This window comes from Pongo pygmaeus, chromosome 19 (genome assembly GCF_028885625.2).
Source record: "Pongo pygmaeus isolate AG05252 chromosome 19, NHGRI_mPonPyg2-v2.0_pri, whole genome shotgun sequence".
In the NCBI taxonomy this organism is placed as follows: domain Eukaryota; kingdom Metazoa; phylum Chordata; class Mammalia; order Primates; family Hominidae; genus Pongo; species Pongo pygmaeus.
The window spans coordinates 56420246-56440713 of NC_072392.2; the positions used below are offsets into that span (position 1 = coordinate 56420246).

Consider the following 20468-nt stretch of genomic DNA (forward strand, 5'->3'; position numbering starts at 1 on the left):
GTCTACTGGGAGCTGAAGGCTTATGTCTGCCTCAGTGCCATCCACGTTCTCTGTATGAACAAGTACAGGCTGAGCTGCCTGGAGGAGGAGCAGCTGCTGTTGCTGGTGACCAGCACGTTCAGGAAGGGAGACTGCTCTGGTAACGGAGAGGTGGGTGGCCTGAGGTCTGGATGGTCTAGGGGGTGATAGGGCACAGGAGGACCCAGGAAAGGGTCTGGGGGATGCAGGACATCCTACAGAGGGCGTTTCGGAGTCAGTGCTCAGGTCACTCCAGGTCACGCAGGTCATTTGCCTGCCTCTGTCATAATTATTGCCATATGAGAGTGCCACCTTTCCTATGACATAATTTAGATATTTCTGTGAATGGCCTACCTGTTTATATTTACAACTTCATGTTTAAAGGAAATTTGTATCACTCTCACAAATGGAAAGCCAGCAAAACATAAATTCAATGAAAACAAAATGAAGTCAATGAATTTTAGCTAGATACTATTCCCTGACCAAGGCCTGCTGGAGGTGGTACAACCAGGGTTGGAATTGAGATCTGCCAAGCTTCTGAGTTTATTCTGTTTCCCCCACACCAGGGTTCCTCAATACTGCATTACTGACATCAGGGGCCAGACAATTCTTTGTGATGGGGGCTGTCCTGCACCTGGCGGGATGTTTAGCAGCTTCTCTGGCCTCCACCCACTGGAAGCCAGGGGAATGCAGAAGAGGCTTGCTCATTCTCCCATTTAATGCTCAGGACAATATCTGACATAAATGTTATGTCTTTTATTTTATAAATGAAGAAAATGAGACTCAGAAAGGTTTAAGTGAGTCACCTAAGAACACACAGTCAGCAAGAGGTAGAACCCGAAACTGAACACAGGTGTCCATGTGAGACAACAAAAAAGTTCAGGTTCCAGCTTCCTTTGAGTCTCTCATTTCAACAATGACCATCGTCTGCATACGAGCTGAAGTACAGGAAACCTGGGCTGAACTCTCCTCCCATCAGGCCTAGGAGCCCCAGACCAGAACCCCAGCCCAAGGTCTCCCAGTCAGGCCCGCTAGAGTGAGCTGGCATCCACACTAGCATGGTTTCTCAAGGCTACAGGGATGCCAGTCTCGCTGCTGATGAACAAAATGAAGGACATTTGCTTCTCCTGCAGGCTGTCGGGATTTAACACAGATTCCTTTTCTTGCTCTCTTCTCCCCTAGCACAAAACGGTGCTCCATCCCCCTCCTGGTGTCCCAGGCTTTGTTGCATGTTCTCTTTAATTTCTCCCACTCTCGCAGTGCATCTTACCCTCATCTCCCTGGCAACTTTTCTGCTCTATCCTCTCGACACCTGGATCACAAGAACACTTGGGAGGCCCCTTAACAAGCTACATCCCAAATTATCATTTCCCTTCGTCCTCAGCCAGTGCCCAGGTCCAACTCGCTCTCCTGGGGTGACTTTCTTTCCTGCCCAATATGGTTTCATCATCTGTAAATTGGGGATAATTAAAGTCTTGATCCTGATATTGGACTCTCAGAGCAGAAGTAGCAAGCTCAGCCATGTCACTTAAACAAGAGGAGACGTTCCTTGTGAACCAAAAGGGCACTGGTCACAAGGGCTGCTCCTTCTTCTCTCAGGCCTCTGCAGCACGCCCTTGGCTCAGCCAAAGAAGAGACTCAGGCTGAGCTTCTGCACTGTCGGGATAACATAGGTACCTGGTCCTTGACCCTGGGACTTTAACAGTTCCCTCGTGTGGCTCAGTTCTACAGCTTCAATGACACAAAGTGACTTTTGCTCAAAATAGCCTTTGATAGGTTAAGTTACTCCTCTGCCACTCTAAGTCTGTGTGGAACAGTTCTGAGTAAGAGACATCTATTCCTCTGATCCCGAGGAAGGGAGTAAAAGGCTATGACATTAACCACGTGTTGGACTTCAGCCACTGGAAAACCCTGGTGTTGGCTGCTGCCAATACAACCTGGGATAGTGTCACAAACATCAAGCGATGCCAGGAGGCCCTGCTTCATCCAGGGAGTGGGGAGTCAGGATAGGCATGCATACCTGTTCTTATTCAGCAGAGACACTTCCTCTTTATCTATTTCTGGGTGAGAGCCAGCACCATTTCCCTGGTGACAGGGGCCCCAGCTAGGAACCATACAGGGTAGGATGCTACCCTACCCTAGACACCCAGCAGGGAAAATGCCATTTTGCAGATGCAGGAGTGGTTAGACTTTGAAATGGTCATGCTGGACTGCAACACCACGTGGGTCCTCAAATGATTATGAGTTTCTGCCCTCAGGCACATAAGGCCCCAGCAGAAGCAACCTGAGAGTGGACCTGAAACGCCATGGGTATGTGTGTCTGTTGGGGAATCATAGAGGGTTTCTATTCCATATGGACCTCAGGGCCAAGTTAGCCTGGCTCCAATCCCAGCACCGCCACTCACAAGCCTTGACTGTGAGCAAATCACTTACGTTCTCTGAGTTCCAGCTCCCTGGTTTCTCTAATGGGAAGTGGATATCTCACTATAACCCTGCTTTTGTGCAACTGGCACACGAGTTGCTTGCTAAGTGTGAAAATCTCCCTTCTTCTGTTTCCCTGCTGACCAACAGCTGTGGCCAAAAGCTGACTTTAGCCAAAAGCTAAATTTTTGCAAAACTTTAATATAAATTGATATTAAATATAGAAATAGAAACAAAAGGGCTAGATCTGCCTATGTTACAGGATCTTGGTTAATGCTAAGAGCTCAAAAGACCTGGGTCAATTACATAGTGTCTTTCTCTGCCAAGCCGATTAAACAGTCCCTAAAATAAAGGCTATAGGTCTTGGGGTCTCCCAAAACTTTGAGAAATAAAGAGAGGACCTCTATGATGGGTTGTAACAATTGCACCTCTCACCTGATAGTGGCTTGTGGTGTCCCTGGAGTCTAAAAGCTACATGATGCTCCCTGGGAAGTGGCTGCTTTCTGACTGGTATGTTTGGATCTGTGCAATGGACAGTCATTGGTGGCCCAGAAATCTTTACTGATTTCAGGCTGGTCCAACTCCAAACAATAATGTGTCCACTCTACCATTGTTCTCCTCTTCACTGAGCTTCCCTTTCTCAGTTTCATGCTGAAACACCAAGACTCACAAATATTACCTTCTCCTATGCCAACAAAATGCACAATGATGTCACCCCAAAGTCTTCCGGCCTCACCAGCCTATAGGAAGGAATGAAATTACATCTGAAATACAGCATGGGCTGGCACTCCCTAAATGTAATATGACTATAGTATTCCACAACTATAACACAGCCATTCTTTCAGAAAAAATTCACAGTTGTTCTGTGGCAGGCAAATCTATGCAAGCCTACTCCCAAAGTACAATGAAGCTGAGAGGCTGAAGAAAGCAGCTGACAAATCCTATCTCTTCGAAAGTGGCTGGGTGTGGTGGCTCATGCCTGTAATCCCAGCACTTTGGGAGGCCAAGGTGGGCAGATCACCTGAGGTTGGGAGTTCGAGGCCAGCCTGACCAACATGGAGAAACCCCGTCTCTACTAAAAATACAAAAAAATTAGCCAGGCGTGGTGCCACATGCCTGTGGTCCCAGCTACTCAGGCGGCTGAGGCAGGAGAATCGCTTGAACCCAGGAAGCAGAGGTTGCAGAGAGCCGAGATCACACCATTGCACTCCAGCTTGGGCAACAAGAGCAAAACTCCATCTCAAAAAAACAAAAACAAAAAAACAAACAAAAGGAAAGTTACATTTAATAGGGACTTACAAACAGAAGCCATGTCTGTGTCTCTGGTGGAGTGGAGATGAGATGGTGGATCCCTGCACCATTACCCTGCTGACCCAGGGCTGATATACCACAGGGAAAGGGAATACATGATTCAGAAGTGATGTGTAAGCAATTAAAGTATGATAACATCAAAGCTGTTTTGACCTAAGAGCAGGATTTACAGTAAGTATGTGCTCTTACACAAGGAATAATAGACAAACTGGACATCTTAATGGCCTTCCCAGAGCAGAGGTTAATCTGAAGTCAATATGGTGGATTAGCATCCAAAGTGGAGTTGCTTTGGCCTCCACATAGTGACTTCGAGAAATTAAGAATCCCAAAAAGCAGCCACTCTCTTTAGGAGTACAGTAGAGGGCAGCGGCAGTGGTGGTAGTGGTGGTGTTGGTAGAAGAAAGAGGTTTGACTGATTTGTCAAAGTGATGCAACTAATGAGGATTTGCATTGTCTTAATTAATTGCTGCAACAAAAGTACATTGTCCTACTGTTCTACTTCACTGTGATACATGAAGTAGAACAGAGTGGGTATCTCCCTGTAGACCCAGAATTAGGAACCACATTCTGAAATGTATCACATTTCCTGAAATACTACTAGTTAGAGGTCCTTTGGGCAAACAACTGACCTTTTCTGCAAATCCTTCTTATCTAACAAGGCCCAGCCTAAATGTCACCTCCAAAGCATTCCTCAACCTCTACCCCAGGACAGTAACATTCTCTTAGTACTTATGTTGTCATAGGACTTGTCAGACTCTATTGTAATTAATTATTATGATCATTTTACATTTCTCTCCTGTATCTTGCTAGCTAGCATGGGGTCTTACTGATCTTTTGTCCTCAGCGCTTAATAATGGGCATTTATTATCCTCAATAATGTATGTTTTAGGAGCATGAGGAGCATTCAGAGAGCCATTGTAATTAGGAAGTCACCTCACAAGTTTTCCAATACAGACAGGCATTATTATTGCCATGTTACAGTTGAGGAGACTAAGCCACAGAGAGTTTAACTAGCCCCAAATAATAGTTAAGTGGCAGAACCACAGTCAAACTCCAAAGACAGTGGTCTAAACGAGTACACATTACTGTCAGGCTACATCCAAATTCTTAGAAAATAATTTAGACTCATCTCTGGCTACAGATGAAGAGCTATTGAGGTCAGAGAATTCTGCTTTATCTAGTATGGCACCTGTAATCACAATTTCATTAGCATAGAATAACTGCTTTGAGCTAAGCAACTCACTCTAGAGGCTTCTGAGTACTCAATCAGATTAAAAGTAGGTGTCATCCACCCAAAACTCTTACTTTGGTTTTAAGTGAGTTGAGGAACAGCATGTGGCCCTTATTGCTGGCTATTTACTAAGGCCGTTTCGAGATTGTGAAAACAAGCCTGATCCAAGTATAGCACAGTGGCTGAGAGTGAGGACCCTGGAGTGGGACAGGTCTGGTTTGCATCTGCTCCACTACTTGCTAGCTGTGTGACCTTGGGAAAATTAACTTCCCTTTCTGAGCCTCACTTCTCTTTTCTGTAAAGTGGGAATTATAATTCCTACTTCAATGTTGGACAGACCAAATTACCATATATGTACACATACATACCCCTGGCACAGAGCCCTCAACACTAGCAGCTACTATTCTTGTGGCTTTCTGTGAAAGAGGATGCATGTCTTTCTATTCCCTAGAGCAGGGCAGCTACAGACAGCTCATGCAAAAGTGTATCATTTCATTAAGGAAATATTTCAAGATAAAGAAAACTCAGAACGTGTTCCTATTTTATTCTGCTGGATATTGTAAACTGAATCATGAAGAGACTCCAAGACTGAAGCTAGTATTACTGTCACTTCCATAGCTCTTTGTGGGCTCATGATTCCCATATGGAGGTCAGAAAGCTTAGTATGTGACCAATTCTGCCTAAAGAGTCATTAGCCAGGGGAGGGATTTTTGGTTATATTTAATAAGGAAAATAATATGAAATGTCTAAGAAAAAAAAAGAAACAAAGCCATTTATTCCTGAGAGTGTTTAAAATTATTGAAGTACACTTGTTAATTGTTAGTATAGAACCTACATTTCATAATAGAAAACCTTGGACTTGCCAGTGGTAGCTGCTGGAATGAGCTGTTTGTCCAGTACATCCAGAACATCACCACAGATTAACTTTAGCTCAGTCTCAACCTGAAAAAATAAAAATAAATAAGTAAAAAATCAGATTGTTGAAGTATAGAAATTCTGTAAATTATTACACATTCTATGTACCTCTGATTTTGAGGAAGAGAGCTTAGTATTGAACAGAATTCGTTTCCCTCTCCAAACTACCTTCTCCCCTTTTGACACAAAAGCAGAGAAAAGCTGCCTCTCAGTTATCAAAAGTATCTTTTCCTTTCTGCATGCAATTAAGTGCTACACACACACACCACCCCCCAACCCAACACCCCCTCACAGTCCAACTGCAGAATCACCAATGACTGAAACTGAGCACTGATGCTACTTGGTAAACGCTGGTCAATTACAGGAATCTTTCACAAGGTAGCAACTATTGTGTCCATTTACTTGGGAAAACAGAAGCTAAGACATTTGCTGTTCTTAATAAGCAGAGCTAGGATTTGAAGCCAGGCAGCGTGCAAGGGAAAGAACAAAATTCAAACCCAGGCAGTTTGCCTTCAGTACTTACATTCCTAACAAAGTTCAACAGGCAATCCCTTTATTGGAAGAGATCCAAAACTAGTTAAGATACCAAAAATCTGTGGACCAAAGTAACTATTGCCACTCATCTCTATTCATTTATAATGCTGAACATGTACAACACCTCTAAAGGCACATACCCAGTTTGCTTCTTTTTTTTTTTTTTTTTTTTTGAGAAGGAGTCTCACTCTGTCACCCAGGCTGGAGTGCAGTGGCAGGACCTCAGTTCACTACAAGCTCTGCCTCCCGGGTTCATGCCATTCTCCTGCCTCAGCCTCCTGAGTAGTTGGGACCACAGGCACCCGCCACCATGCCCTGCTAACTTTTTGTATTATTAGTAGAGTCGGGGTTTCACCATGTTAGCCAGGACGGTCTCGATCTCCTGACCTTGTGATCCACCCATCTCAGCCTCCCAAAGTGCTGGGATAACAGGCTTGAGCCACCACGCCTGGCACATTTTATGTACTTGGCACACATTGGTTAGCCATTGAACTTGTGATGGATAGTGGGAATGACCGTTGCCCCTCCAGGCAAGGCTTGGAGCAGAGGGCCCTCCTTTATGGGCTGGACTCACTAGTGAGGCTGCTTACCTGTGACTAACCGCAAAGGCTCAACGTGATGCTAAGGTGCTGATTTGCTGGAACTCTGAGCTGTGCCTGTGTCTCCTTGGGCTCTGGGAGATTTTTTCTTTTAGCAGTATTTTATGGAGATATTCTCTAGGTAGAGTAAGATGTAGATCCTGGTTTTCTGTTTGAGTATTGTTTTGTTTTGTTTTGTTTGGAGACAGGGTCTTGCTTTGTCACCAAACCTGGAGTGCAGTGGCACGATCATAGCTCACTGTGGCCTCAACCTCCCAGGCTGAAGCAGTCTTCCTGCCTCAGCCCCCCTGTAGCTTGGACTACAGGCATGCACCACCATGCCCCACTAACTTTTTTTATTTTTAGTAGAGATGAGGTCTTGCTATGCTGCCCAGGCTGGTCTCGAACTCCTGGGCTCAAGCAATCCTCCTGCCTCAGCCTACCATAGTGCTGAATTACAGGTGTCAGCTGCTCTACCCAGTCTCAGCCTGTTTTTAATGGAGGCAAACACCTGTGCCACCACCATCTAGAACCAGATCCAGAACATTTCCAGCCTCTGGAGGACTCCTTCATGCCCCTCCCAGTCAGTGACCCCCAAGGGTGACGCCATTCTGGCCTGTTGTTCAACTTGACTCGAATGGAATTCTCACAGCATGTGTCTGTTTGGATCTGGCTTCTGCTCAGTTGTGGAGCCCATTGATGTTTCCTGTGACTTAGCTCCTTATTATTGCTGAGGGCCACACTGTTGTATGAAAACCAAAATTCATTTCTCCTTTCTCCTGTTGGTGACCATTTGCGTTGTTTCCAGTGTGGGGCTACGATGAGTAAAGCTGTTAAAAACAGACAAATATGTTTTCCTTTCTCTTGGGTAATTTTTTAGAAGTAGAAAAGCCAGAACATAGATGTAGATATTTGACTGTATTACAAGTCACCAAGCAGTTTTTCATTCTTTTTATTTTATTTTATTTTATTTTTTTTAGATGGAGTCTCGCTTTGTCGCCCAGGCTGGAGTGCAGTGGCACGACCTTGGCTCACTGCAAGCTCTGCCTCCTGGTTTCACGCCATTCTCCTGCCTCAGCCTCCCGAGTAGCTGGGACTACAGGCACATGCCACCACGCCTGGCTAATTTTTTGTATTTTTAGGAGAGATGGGGTTTCACCGTGTCAGCCAGGATGGTCTCAATCTCCTGACCTTGTGATCTGCCCACCTCAGCCTCCCAAAGTGCTGGGATTACAGGCATGAGCCACTGTGCCTGGCTTTTCTTTTTCTTTTTTAATTTTTTGAGACAGAGTCTTGCTCTGTTGCCCAGGCTGGAGTGCAGTGGCATGAGGACACTTCACTGCAGCCTTGGCCTCCTGGAGTTAAGTGAGCCTCCCACCTCAGCCTCCCACAGAGCTGGGACCACAGGTGTGCACCATCACAACTGGCTCACTTGTTTTTTAAGTTATATGTAGAGACAGGGTCTTCCTATCTTGCCCAGGCTGGTCTCAAGGCTCCTGGACTCAAGTGATCCTCACACCTCAGCCTCTCAAAGTGCTGGGATTACAGGTGTGAGCCACCACACTCTGCCTGTTTTTCTAAGTTGGATTATTTTACACTCCAGTCTGCTGTGAATGAGAGTTCCAGTTGCTCCATATCCCAATCAATTGGCGATTGCCTACAAATGATGTGGCATGATGAAATTGTTCCTGGTGTCCATGGTGTCCAAGAAGATTGCAAAGAATTTCCCTTCCTTTCTCTCCTTTCTGTTCCCCCTATACTGTCTACTCCTTACATTGGTCAAATTCTACTTGATCCAGGAACATAATGGAGCTGGAGAGTGCAGATGACACACATGGCCTCATTCTATGGGATTCATCTCAAAGGAATTCATCTGCAAATTGCAGTGCATCTAGACAGAGCACAAGAAGGAAGAGAAGTGCAGAATCACGTATGGCCCAGGGGCACCTTCCATCCCCTCATGCCTGTACGACCTTTACCCACCCATCCCCTGTCATGTCCCGGCTCTGGGGCAGCTCTGGCTGGGAACTGACCTTGAAAATTTGCACAGCCCAGCTGCAGAAGGTGTCCTCCTGCCCACTGAGCTCATCCTCTTCCCCCGTTGGGGTGAGCTGAGAGGCCCCAGGTGGGACAGCTTCTGGGTGAGGTCACGAGCAAAGGCTCAAAACTAAGGGTACTCACTGGAGCCAAGGCCAAACATGGCATACCTGCCCAAGGACATTCACAGAGACACATGTTCCATGCAAGCAGCACCTGGCACCCGGCTCCCAGTAACAACAGCATGGAGGGCCAGGCCCAGACTCTCCCTCTCCAGCTGGAGCATGGAGCTGGACCCCCTTCTGGTCCCCTCTGAACCCCCAGCCTTGTCACTAACTCCCATGGCCAACTCATGCTTGGCCGGCAGACCTGTAAGAGGGACTTGCTTTCCGTGGCTTGACCTGTGACACACTCTGAGGGCAAACCTCTGACCCAGAGTCCCTCTGTGCCTGGCCATGTCTGAGAAGACCCCGTAGGCACACCCAGTTCCATACCCTGAACCCAGACTTTGGGTACACAGGACAGGGCTAGGAGGTGTAGGAGGAGGGAAAAAGATTTACCTGAATTTGCTGGTAAGCTCTTTCAGCATGCAGAGGGATTTCTTCAGTTTCTAGAAAGAGGGGTGCCCAGGAGTGGTGGCTCACACCTGTAATCCCAGCACTTTGGGAGCACAAAGCCAGCAGATCACAAGGTCAGGAGTTCAAGACCAGCCTGGCAAACATAGTGAAACCCCCTCTCTACCAAAAAAAAAAAAAAAAATAGGCATGCGTGGTGGCAGGCGCCTGTAATTCCAGCTACTCAGGAGGCTGAGGCAGGAGAATGGCTTGAACCCAGGAAGCAGAAGTTGCAGTGAGCGGAGATGACACCACTACACTCCAGCCTGGACAACATTGTGTGACTCCATCTCAAATTAAAACAAAAAAAAAAGAAAAAAGAAAGAGAGGGATGACAGAGTTCTCAGGCCGGGATGAAAACAAAACAAAACAAAACAAAACACTACTTTTTCCTTTCTTCTGGAAAACTGGCCACAGCAGATAGGAGATGGCTCCCGGCCCACAGTGGAAGTTGGTTTACGTGTGGGGCCATCTGGCCAAGGACCTGGTTTTCAGCTGACAAGTTTAGCTTGTCTCTCACTCCAGCTAAACTGTAGGCACTCGTGTGGGCCCTGCACCTTAATGGGGGCCTCTGGCAGCCTGGCCCCCACCCATCTAGCTCTGGCAGAGGGGGCCTGCCTTATAACAGGGCATCTCCAGAGGGCCTCCTAATGGGCCACCATTCTGTCTTCTTGTTTGGAACCTGGTAGAAGCAACAAGAGTTGGTCCTATAGTCTCTAAAATAAGGCTGGCTTTCCAGGAACCCAGGATAATTCCAGGAGGTATGTGACCCACCAGAACTACCGTCAAATCCCATGGTGACTATTTACTCCCTTTTTCATAATTTTGCTGTTGTTGTTATTCCCATTCAATTACATTTTCATTCTCGTGAACACTGGAGAGACAGTCTCGAATTGGTGCTAGTAGAACTTTAATGCCTCTCTCATTGTGCATTACTCTTTTTAAGAAGCAAAGATAGAGCAGGCCTTGGTCAGGGAATAGTATCTAGCTAAAACTCATTAACTTCATTTTGTGTACATTGAATTTATGTTTTGCTGGCTTTCCATTTGTGAGAGTGATACAAGTTTCCTTTAAACATAAATTCAATACAAACAGGTAGGCCATTCACAGAAATATATAAAATATGTCATAGGAAAGGTGACACTCTCATATGGCAATAATTAGGACAGAGGCCAGCAAATGACCTGCGTGACCCGGAGTGACCTGAGCACTGACTCCAAAATGCCCTCGGTAGGACGTCCTGCATCCCCCAGACCCTTTCCTGGGTCCTCCTGGGCCCTAACACCCCCCAGACCATCCAGACCTCAGGCCATCCCCCTCTCTGTTGCCAGAGCAGTCTCCGTTCCTGAACATGCTGGTCACCAGCAACAGCAGCTGCTCCTGCTCCAGGCAGCTCAGCCTATACTTGTCCATGCAGAGAATGTGGATGGCACCCAGGTGGACATAAGCCCTCAGCTCCCAGTAGACACTCTGGGCTTCCTACCCTGCACAGACACTCTAGGCTTCCCCCCACACCTCCCCTCAGCTGGGGCTCCTGTGCGCATCTCTCTCCCAGTGCCCAGCACATGTGTGGCACGGAAGAGGTGAATGAACCGATTTGAACACATTATCCTCGATTCTCCTTCCCTGCTCAAGCCCTGCAGCTAACCCATCGGCAAGTCCTGGAGGCTCTGCCTCCAAAATCCTGCGTATCCCATGTCCAAATGCTTCTCACCATGTCCACTGCTATTTGCAATTCTATATGTGTGGAAATATTTCCACAAATTTGGAATGAGCACATCACAGCTGTACCTGGAGGGAATGGCTGGGAAAATGTGCCCTCACCTTGCTGTTCCATCCAGGCCCACCCAGCTGAGGATGGGGGTCCTGCCATCACTCTCCTGGCAGTTCTGGACTCCTGGGAACTGGCAGGTGAGGACCCAAGTGTGTTTTCAGTGACCTGGCCGACCTGGTCATCAGTCAGTCCCACGTTGGCCTAGGCCTTTACATGGCACAGATCACTGCTCATTCCAACCTGGAATTACACTGGCCTGTGCCCTGTCCTCAGGGTCACATTCATCTCCCAGAAGTTGTGCGACCCTGGAAAACCCATCAACCTGTCTAACAGTCAGGTTCCTCCTCTGTGCATTAACAATGGCGTTGACGTCTGCTTTGCAGGGCGCTGGGAGGGGAGAGGGAGGTGTATGCTGGAGAGCTCCCCATGGGCAAGGCCTGGCTCTGTGTCACTCACTGTCAGATCCTCAGAGCCCGGGGCTGGCCCAGCACGTGGCCACCATTCCCTAAGTGTTGGATTTGATCCATCAGTGCTGAAGGCAGGGGATACAGCTTAGACAGACCCTCTGTGTCCTGTCTTCTTTATCTGTAGCTTACTCATCCTTACCCCTTTCACACACACCCGGCAGAGCAGGTGTTCACTGAGCTTGAACAAAATTCAAGCTAGAGCAGCTGATGGATATTGAGGCTTAGATTCACTGTCAAAGTGTTTCTCAAACAGTGATCTCCAGAACCCCATGGAAAACTCATTTACTCTATAAATTTGAAAATCCCTGCCCACAGGTCTATCCTTGTGTATGAGGAATCAGCTCATCAGGTGTGTGTTTGCTGGACCATCTGGAGGAAGCTGAAGAGACATGAGCTGAAGGCAGAGAGTGAGTCCCAGGTGGGATCTTAGGACAGGTATGAGAGGTTAGGCAAAAATGGGATAATTATAACCTTAATAACCTTAGATAATACTTCACATTATTATTTAGTTAATAGGATTTAGTTAATATGATTGTACTCACTTCTTAATTTTTTTTTAAGAGATAAAGTCTCATCCTGTCACCCAGGCTGGAGTACAGTGGTGCAATCATGGCTCACTGCTTCCTGGAACTCATGGGCTCCAGCAATCCTCCTGCCTCAGCCTCCTGACCAGGTGGGACTATAGGCACATGCCACCACGCCTGGCTAATTTTTTTGACTTTTCTCTAGAGACAGGGTCCACCTATGTTTCCCAGGCTGGTCTCAGACTTCTAGACTCAAGTGAACCTGAACCTCCCAACTTGACCTCTCAAATTGCTGGGATTACAGGTGTGAGCCACCACACCCGGCCTAAATTTCTTATGTGCCATGGGACTGCAAAACATCATTATTAGGGGCAGCCGGATGGAAGGTGTAAGAGGACACTGTAGTGCCTTTTCAATATTTCTGTCTAAAATCTAAAATCATTCAACAGCAAACATTTATTTCAAAACATGAAGGTGGTTATCCTTCTATGAGTATAAAGTACAAAGGCAGTCTCATGGTGTCATCAGAATTCAGAACACTGGTTGTGGGGCTGGGGGTGCTGGGAGGGGCTGGGCATGGTTGGCTTTGTGATCTGGGGGCTGGTGTGTTCCATCTGTGCATGTCTTTCGAGCTACACACTTTCTTAATAAATTTTCATAAGTTTAACAAAAAATAAAACAAGGATGTGAAGCCTGCTTGGGTTGTTAAGCCTCGGGAAATTATCCAGCCATGAGCCCTGGCCCAGATGCTTCTAGAAGCCTGGAGGGAACTGAGAACTTTCAAAATAGAGGTGGCAGAGGCAAGGCCCTGAGGTGGGAGCGCACTGCTGTTCATCCCTAGCTCTGAAGGGGGTGCCCTGGTAGGATTCAGTGCTGGGTGCACTGCAGGGCCGGGAAGTCCATGCCCACGTTGTGGCTCAGTGCAGTGAAAGCCAATCTCACCCCCTCCGCAGGGTGTTCAGCCTGCCAGCAGGTGGCCAGCTGGTCCTCCTGGGATATGGCACGGACCCAGCAGCTCTGTTCGAAATCATAATGGGGGAACCAAGCACCCCCTACATCCAGGTCCATTGGGAGGTGGGGCATGGAGTTCCACTGCAGGAATCTCCAGGAACCCTGAGGTCCTCCCTGAGCCAGGGCCAGGCTGGGCACACCCTGAGTGCCCACAGGGTAGGTGTCCTCGTGGACAGCCCCAGCAGGACAGGGTATGGAAGAACGAGGTGCCCATGGCGGGGAAGCTGACCAAATGGGCCGCTGGAACAGGGCTGGTGGGCCTGGAGGGGCCTGCCCGTCCCCCTTGCAGAGGGTCTTCCCGCCACATGAAGCCGGCATAGGCCTGGGTGCCGAGGACCCTTGCTCGGGTTTGGCTGAAAGGAAAACAGACGTGGTCAGCGTCTCCAGTGAGCCCATGCAGGCCTTTCTGGGCTGGGCCCCACCTGCCTGCAACTCTAGAGTCCTCGGGGTCTCTGTGTGGCCCCCGTGGCCTGACACTGAGGACATGCCTGTAGTCTGCTGATCCCAGAGGGAGGGGTGTGTGCTGCCTGGCGTGGGGAAGCTGTCGTGGCATGGCAGGTGCCTCCTGGGACTGCCCCCAAAGTTCAGACTGGCTGGAGGTTTCCTACCACATACCTTCATCCCAGGGCTGTTGGGCCTGGGATACGGCCCCCAGTCAGAACTCAGGTGGGAGGGGCCTTGGATGTCACCCAGCCCCTTGCCACCTCACATGGGGACTTGTCTATGCAGTGGGTTTTTCGGCCCGGACATGGGATACCCTCTGCCCTTCTGGGCTGCCCAGTCCATGCCAGGACTGACCGTTCCCACATCTGGCTGAACTCTTGGCTCTGGCTCTGGGCCCTGGGTCCCACCTGTGCCCTCTCCCTGAATGCTCTGTGGGGGTCAGGGACACCGATTCTCTTGCCTCCCTGGCTCAAGGCTTGTTGTCCTGGCAACCTTGGAGGAGCGTGCAGGAGTGAGGGGCCTCTGCTGCTCTCTGAGGCTGTGGGTGCTTGCAGGGAGGGGCGGGGTCTCCCACAAATGGGCCTGGGCCCGTCAAGTAACTTTGAGGGCCCTGTGAGGGGGAGAGCGAGACACCGTGGAAAGTGGGAGGGGGCTTGTTGGAGGGTCTTGCCCACATCCCCCTCCTGCGTGCACAGCACGTCCAGTATACAGGCACTGAGCGCCTGCCCTGAGGACCGGTGGGCCTCCTGTACTTTCTTAGAGTGCAGGAGGAAGAGGAGGAAGAAAAGGTGAAGAGGAAGGCCCAGGTAGTAGGGTTGTGGGTCCCGGGCACTCCCCTACTATTGACTACCCCAGAGGGTGACATGGGAGGGGACATGGCACTGGAGCCCACCTGGGGGTGGCAGGTCCTCCTGCTTTCTTGTTAGTTTCTTCATAGAGGCCCTAAGATGCTTGAGCACAGTGTCATCATCCCTGGCCCAGGTGTAAACAAACTGGTTCCAAAAACGTGCCCACAGGCCACACCTGGACGTCTTCATAAGGCGCTCTAGGGACAAGGTGGACATCAGGCCAGGAGAGTTCCCTGGGAGGGGGCCAGACCATACCCTGTGGCCACTTCAGTCTCCCACTGGGTGGTGCCGGATCCTTTTGTGGTCACCCCAGGCATCCAGATATACACAGGAGGCTGTGACTGGGGGGCAACCTGGGCAGGGAAGTGACCACACTCCTGACTTTCATCTGGGGCATGTGGGGAATGGACTCGGTGTCACAGTGTCCTGCCCAGCCCCCCTGGCCAGACCTACCTCTGGGCCAGAACAGAGGATCCTGAGGACAACATGAGGAAGCTGCCCTCGAGCCAGTGGGGGTCTGACCCCAGGGCTCCCCAGGCCCCACTGGGCACACGTAGACTTACTCTTCTGAACCTTAAAGGCAATGCTTGTTATCGGCATCAACACCTGTTCTCCTTCCAACAAATACACGTCCCACAGGCGCAGGGTGAGCCCGAGAGAGATCTGTGGGGACAGCATGCATAGGAGAACCTGGCCCTTCCAGGCTGCAGCTGGTGGCTCCAGCTGCGCACACTGGGGCTTCAGTCTCCAGAGTCAGTGACCTTCCCCATGAGGGTCACCTGGGCCCTCCAGGACACTGGGTCAGACAAGGTCTTGCAGCTCCTCATGGGGGCACTTATTTGAGTGGGGATGTGGCTCCTGGAGAGAGGGGCTTGCCCAGGGCTTGAGGCTTCCCTGAGCCCTCTCAAGTCGGTCATGGCCCAGTCTGCCCATGAGGCTGGGCCTGAGCCCCAGCCATTGCCCTCGGATGACCCCTCCTGGGCAGAGGGTTTTGCTTTTGTGTCCTTCGGGGACTGGCCTGAGCCTCCTGTGGGCTGGGAGTGAGCTAGACCCCTGGGCTGGGGAAGCAGGGCACTGCAGGGCAACGAGGGTCCCTGAGCCAGGGTCTCCCTATGCCTCCTTACCCCATCAATCAATATCCGGATAAGGCAGCCTAATGAGGAACACTGCCCACACAGACCTTCCTTGTCCTGATGGAAGCAACAGAGGTGCTCAGGCCACTGGGCTGCCCTAAAAACCTCCCTCTTCCAGGGCCTCTGAAGACCCTTCCCCTAGTGCAGAACACTGGGCAGTGTCTAGAGCTCCCCACAACACTGTCACCTTCCCACACTCCCAGTGGACATATTGCCCTTTGCCCTGCTCTGCGGGAGCTGGGCCCCCAACCCTGTGCCTCTGTCTCCTCAAGGGCAGGAACGGAAACCAACTCCCAGCTCATCAAGAATCCGGCATCCCAGGTCAGGCCCTGGCTGGGACTCAGCCAGTCACCAGCCCCATGAAGGGCTCCAGCCCCGCTGCTCCCACAGCCCCACAGGAGGCACGGCCTCTGGGAAGAGCTGAGGGGACCATAAACTCACCTGATGCCACATGGTATTGGGTTGTGACGTGGGTACCACATGCTCCTGTTGGTCTTGGAGCCCCTGGACTGTCCCGCCATTTGGGCTGTGGAATCCTGAGAAGCCCCCAGGCCATTATGAAATCAGAGCCTTCCCCCAGGATGTGGAGCCATCAACTGCAAGAGCTGGGCAGCTGGAGAGGCCCCCAAACCCCAAGGCCTCCCACCCTCCCATCTGGTGACCCCACCATGCGGCCTTTACCCTGGGGAGGTGGGGCGGGAACATTCCCTGGAGCCTGGCTGGAGGTTCTCCTGGAGGCCTCCTGGGCCAGGGTGCAAAAAGGGCAAGCCTGACTTTGAGGCCACGACAGGGCGGCCAGAACTGGGTGGGTGCTGGGCTTCCTGGTCATCTCCTGGAAGTGGGGTCGGGCCAGGGAACAGGGGATGGGGAGATGCTGCCACCTGGGCTTGGTCGGCCCATTCGTGGGCACCAATGGCAGCAGAAGCCTGGGCAGCTGGAGGGCAGGAGGACTCTCAGGGAGGGGAGAGTCAGCTGCACAGAATCAGAGCCAGAGGGTGTGGCTCCAGGACACAGAGGGTGGCCACGGGGAGGATGAGATGCCCTCTGCTGATGGAGATGAAAGGCATCTGATTTGGGCTTTGGGGTTCAGCCGTAGACTCCTGTGGGACCCTCAGCAGAGACATCCTAAAGTCTCCCAACAAGCTGGCGACACAAGGAGGGTGCCTTGGCTGAAAGCTGTGATCACCTGGCCAGGGTGGCCATCCCCAGGTCTGGCTGCAGGAGGTCCCCGGGGCAGCTGTTCACTTACCCTGCAGAGAGTGCCTCTCACTGGCCAGCAGCTGCACCAGTGCCCAGAATGCATCCTCCTCAGGCAGGTAAAGGAGGAACAAGGCAGCGATGTGGCTGAGGTCCCTGCAGTAGCCCACCTCCTGCAAGAGCCAGAGTCACCATGGAAGGACATCACCTGGGTGGGCTGAAGTCACCTGGGAGGACTCATGTCATTGGAGAGGGCAGAGGTGACTGGAGAGGCTTCCTCTGAAGAAGAGGCTTCCTCAGGATGCAAATTCATTTCATGACAAAAGCCAAGTCCATCAGGCACCTCAGCACCTTGTCCAAAATGTCTGCCGATAGCACCATCCTGTGTGCGATGCTGCCAAGCTCCTGGGCTTTGGGGCAGCCCTAGGAGGAGGGCGTCATTTCTTGTTCTGAGAAGTGGTGGTCAGGCCCAAGTGACAGCAGGAGTCCAGGCCCCAACTCCTTTGTGTCTCAGCTTGACCCCTTGAGACCACTCCCTTGCTTGGAGGTTTATGGCAGTGGTGAGCTGGAGTCCTACCTCCTATTTCCTGGTGGGTCACAAATACTAACTTTGAAAGAAGCAACGACACCCCCACCAGACACCCACTCCTGTGAATATGGAAATACGGCCCAGGAACCTCACTGCCGGGTATACTCACCGGGTTATACTCTGAATATGCCAGGAGGATGTAGAATAGTTCCTGCTGCCTAGGTAACAGAGAAAGGGGGCTATGGTTTGGTTTGTGCAGATGCTGTTAGTTTCACTTTGTCTACAAATCCTAACAACAAATCCCATTTCAGATTCAGATGATTGACCAGATAAGCAGTGAGCTCTTCAGGGCCTGAGACTGTTGAAGAAATGTTTCAGTAAAATCCACATCTGTGATATGCAAATAGCCCAGTTGTACAGTGAGTTGACCGATCCTTTTCACCCTGAATGATTTTTTTTGTTTTCAGTTTGCACACATGCCATTTCAGTCTGTGGGTGTACAGTTCCTCCACAGTTCCAATGTGCAGTCTCCCAGCCACTGCTCCAGCCCCTCCTGGAGTGACTCCTTCATCTTCCAAATCTCCAGGGTTTCCCCTATGCACCCAGCCTCTCCCCGATCTGTCAGCCCCTGGCCACCCAGACTGCTTCTCAGTCCCTATGGTTTGCCCTTTTCCAGAATGGCCTAGGAATGGGATTCCTACTGTGGTAGCTTATTGGGTCTGGCTTCTTTCCCTTAGCAAAATGCATCTAGGATCCACCCACGTTCATGCAGGCATCACTGGCTCCTTCCCTTTTCTCACTGGGTCTTCCGTTTGAAGGGAGGACCAGCCTTGCTCTCCCCATTCCCATGTTCAACACCGTCCCCGAAGGCTCCGTGTGTGAGTGACAAGGAATCAAGCAGTGAACCTGTCATGCAGGTTTCATGTGGATGTCAGTTTTCAAATCAGTGGGTTCAATATCTGTGACACTTTGGGGATGCGTGGTTCAAGTCCATTGAGCTTTGTGAGCCACTTCCCAACTGGCTGCCAACGTGGCTGTGCCATGTCATGTTCCCAGCAGACCTGGATGAGAGTTTCCAGGACCCCTAATTCTCCCAGCATTTGTGCTGTCAGTGTTGCCTGGGGAGGCTCATGGGCCCTCTATCCTGCCACCCTCCCATGGGTCCTACCATGGGTCCCCATGGGTCAGGGAGAGCACCTTTCACCATTGTGCATGATTTTCTTTGCTGTCTTCTGTCTCCTCAGGATCCTCCTGGGTTCTGGCCCCACATGTTCCAGTCTGACCCAGGGCTTGGAACCAGGGAGGTGCTCGGTTCATGGTGCCGGCTGCTCCCTGGGCCAGGAGAGCTCTTGGCAGCTCTGTCATCCCTCCTGGGTGACCCTGGCTTCTGCTCTGGGGAAGCCCCCATCCCTCTCATTCACCCAATCTCTGCTGGGACCCTGTGGCTCCCGTAGGCTTACTTGGCTCCATATCTATCCCTGAAGAAGATATCCTTCCTTAATGTCCCGCTTACGTCCAGGTCGATCTGGTGGATGTGTTCAGATGACCTCTTGCCCTTCTCTTTCATGATCTGTAGGGCAGGGCCAAGAGGAGGAAGCAGCCTCAGAACAGATGGAAGACTCACTGCCCCAAATGGCAGTCAGCCCACAGTCAGCACTTTGGGAAGGAAGGACAGAAGGAAAGTTTCCTTCTGCAGAAAGCTGCATTTTGGCTTGTTACTGAAGCCAGGGAGGGTCACCAGAGCTGAGTTTGTGGTGACTGTGTAACCATCTGTGCCCAGGGTGTTCATCTGACCTTCGCCCCCAGCCCCCCAGGGTGGTCTTGACGTTCCCTCCAGCTGGAGACCTGGGGCCCTGACATGGCCTGTCCTGTTTGTTGTGCTCTGGCTGAGTGTACCTTGTATTTTCTGGGGTTTTTCAACTTGATTTCCTGAATGTTCAGGAGGACTGACCACACCGGGCCCCGGATGTTCATGGGAATTCCCTTGTACACTCGATCTCTGAGCTGTGGGCAGAAAACAATCTGGTGTCACAGGCCACAGGGTGACCCCAGTGAGGACCAGAGCCCGGGGATTCTGGAAATTGTCGGTTTTGGCCCCATGATTCCTCAGTAGAGGTGAAATCAAGTTGGGACGGGGTCTCCCTTCCCAGGACTGAAAGAGTGGATGGACACTCAGAGTCAAAACTCTGATCTGAACCTTTTCCTTCCTTCGGGTCACCAGGGCATCCCTAGCCTTGAGCTCTGGGTGGTCCCAGCCCTAGATTCAGATGCCCTCCCAGCAAGGTGACGCTTGCAGGAATAGGCAGGGAATCTGGCGACCAGGCCTGCAGTCCTCTGGGCGAGGACAGTGTGCCACCCGCCCTCTGAGAGGCTGACGGTGCCAGGCCACAGCCATGGGTGCCTGTCCCCTGTCTCTGCAAAGAGTGCTTCTGGGGGCCTCTCCCTCCACACATTACCTTTTTGCTGTTTTTATATGTCTCCCATTCTCCCAGCATTTCCACTCACTTGCTCATTCGTCTCATCTCCCGCCAAATTTTCTGTCAAATGAAGCATGTTGGAGTTAGCGGAGCTGCCAGGCTTCCCAGAGCTGCCCGCGGATGCTGGGTCTTGGGCTCTGGAGCCCTGGTGGGACCCAGCTGGAAGGAGCCAGGGAAGGGCAGACCTCAAGGGCTGAGAGCCTTTGAGCAAATGAGCACCACTGGGCTGGCTTTGGGACCCCGGGAGGTGCCATCCTCAGGCCACAGACACACCAGTCTTAGGTCCCAGCCTGTAGGTGGGGTCCTGACACAAGTGGGCAGCCACCCCCAAGCCAGGACTGTGGTTCCCCTTTTGGAATTTTATCAAACAGCCAAAGTTAACAGCAACCTGGGGTCAGGTCCAGC

The 20468-nt window shown here is 50.8% G+C and overlaps 1 protein-coding gene across 1 annotated transcript; it reads right to left on the reverse strand.

Moving 5' to 3' along the window:
* Positions 1 to 13176: 13176 nt before the first annotated feature.
* LOC129017046 (TBC1 domain family member 3G-like) lies at positions 13177 to 19578 on the reverse strand. Its single transcript, XM_054457083.2, has 10 exons — positions 19483 to 19578; positions 19047 to 19156; positions 17756 to 17804; positions 17110 to 17230; positions 16302 to 16396; positions 15852 to 15917; positions 15291 to 15390; positions 14772 to 14924; positions 13353 to 13788; positions 13177 to 13309 (listed from the first exon to the last, which is right to left on the reverse strand). The coding sequence occupies exons 1-10, from the start codon at positions 19558 to 19560 to the stop codon at positions 13177 to 13179; spliced, it is 1341 nt and encodes a 446-aa protein (XP_054313058.2). The 5' UTR covers positions 19561 to 19578.
* Between the last annotated feature and the right edge of the window lie 890 nt (positions 19579 to 20468).

Bases quoted from the DNA above. Each gene is read 5' to 3' on its own strand.
- LOC129017046 (XM_054457083.2), bottom strand. From the start codon at position 19,560: ATGAACATCCGGGGCCCGGTGTGGTCAGTCCTCCTGAACATTCAGGAA. The intron at 19,157-19,482 runs GTACACTCAGCC...CCTGCCCTACAG, and splicing joins AAAACCCCAGAAAATACAAG to ATCATGAAAGAGAAGGGCAA. The intron at 17,805-19,046 runs GTAAGCCTACGG...TCTGTTACCTAG, and splicing joins AGGGATAGATATGGAGCCAA to GCAGCAGGAACTATTCTACA.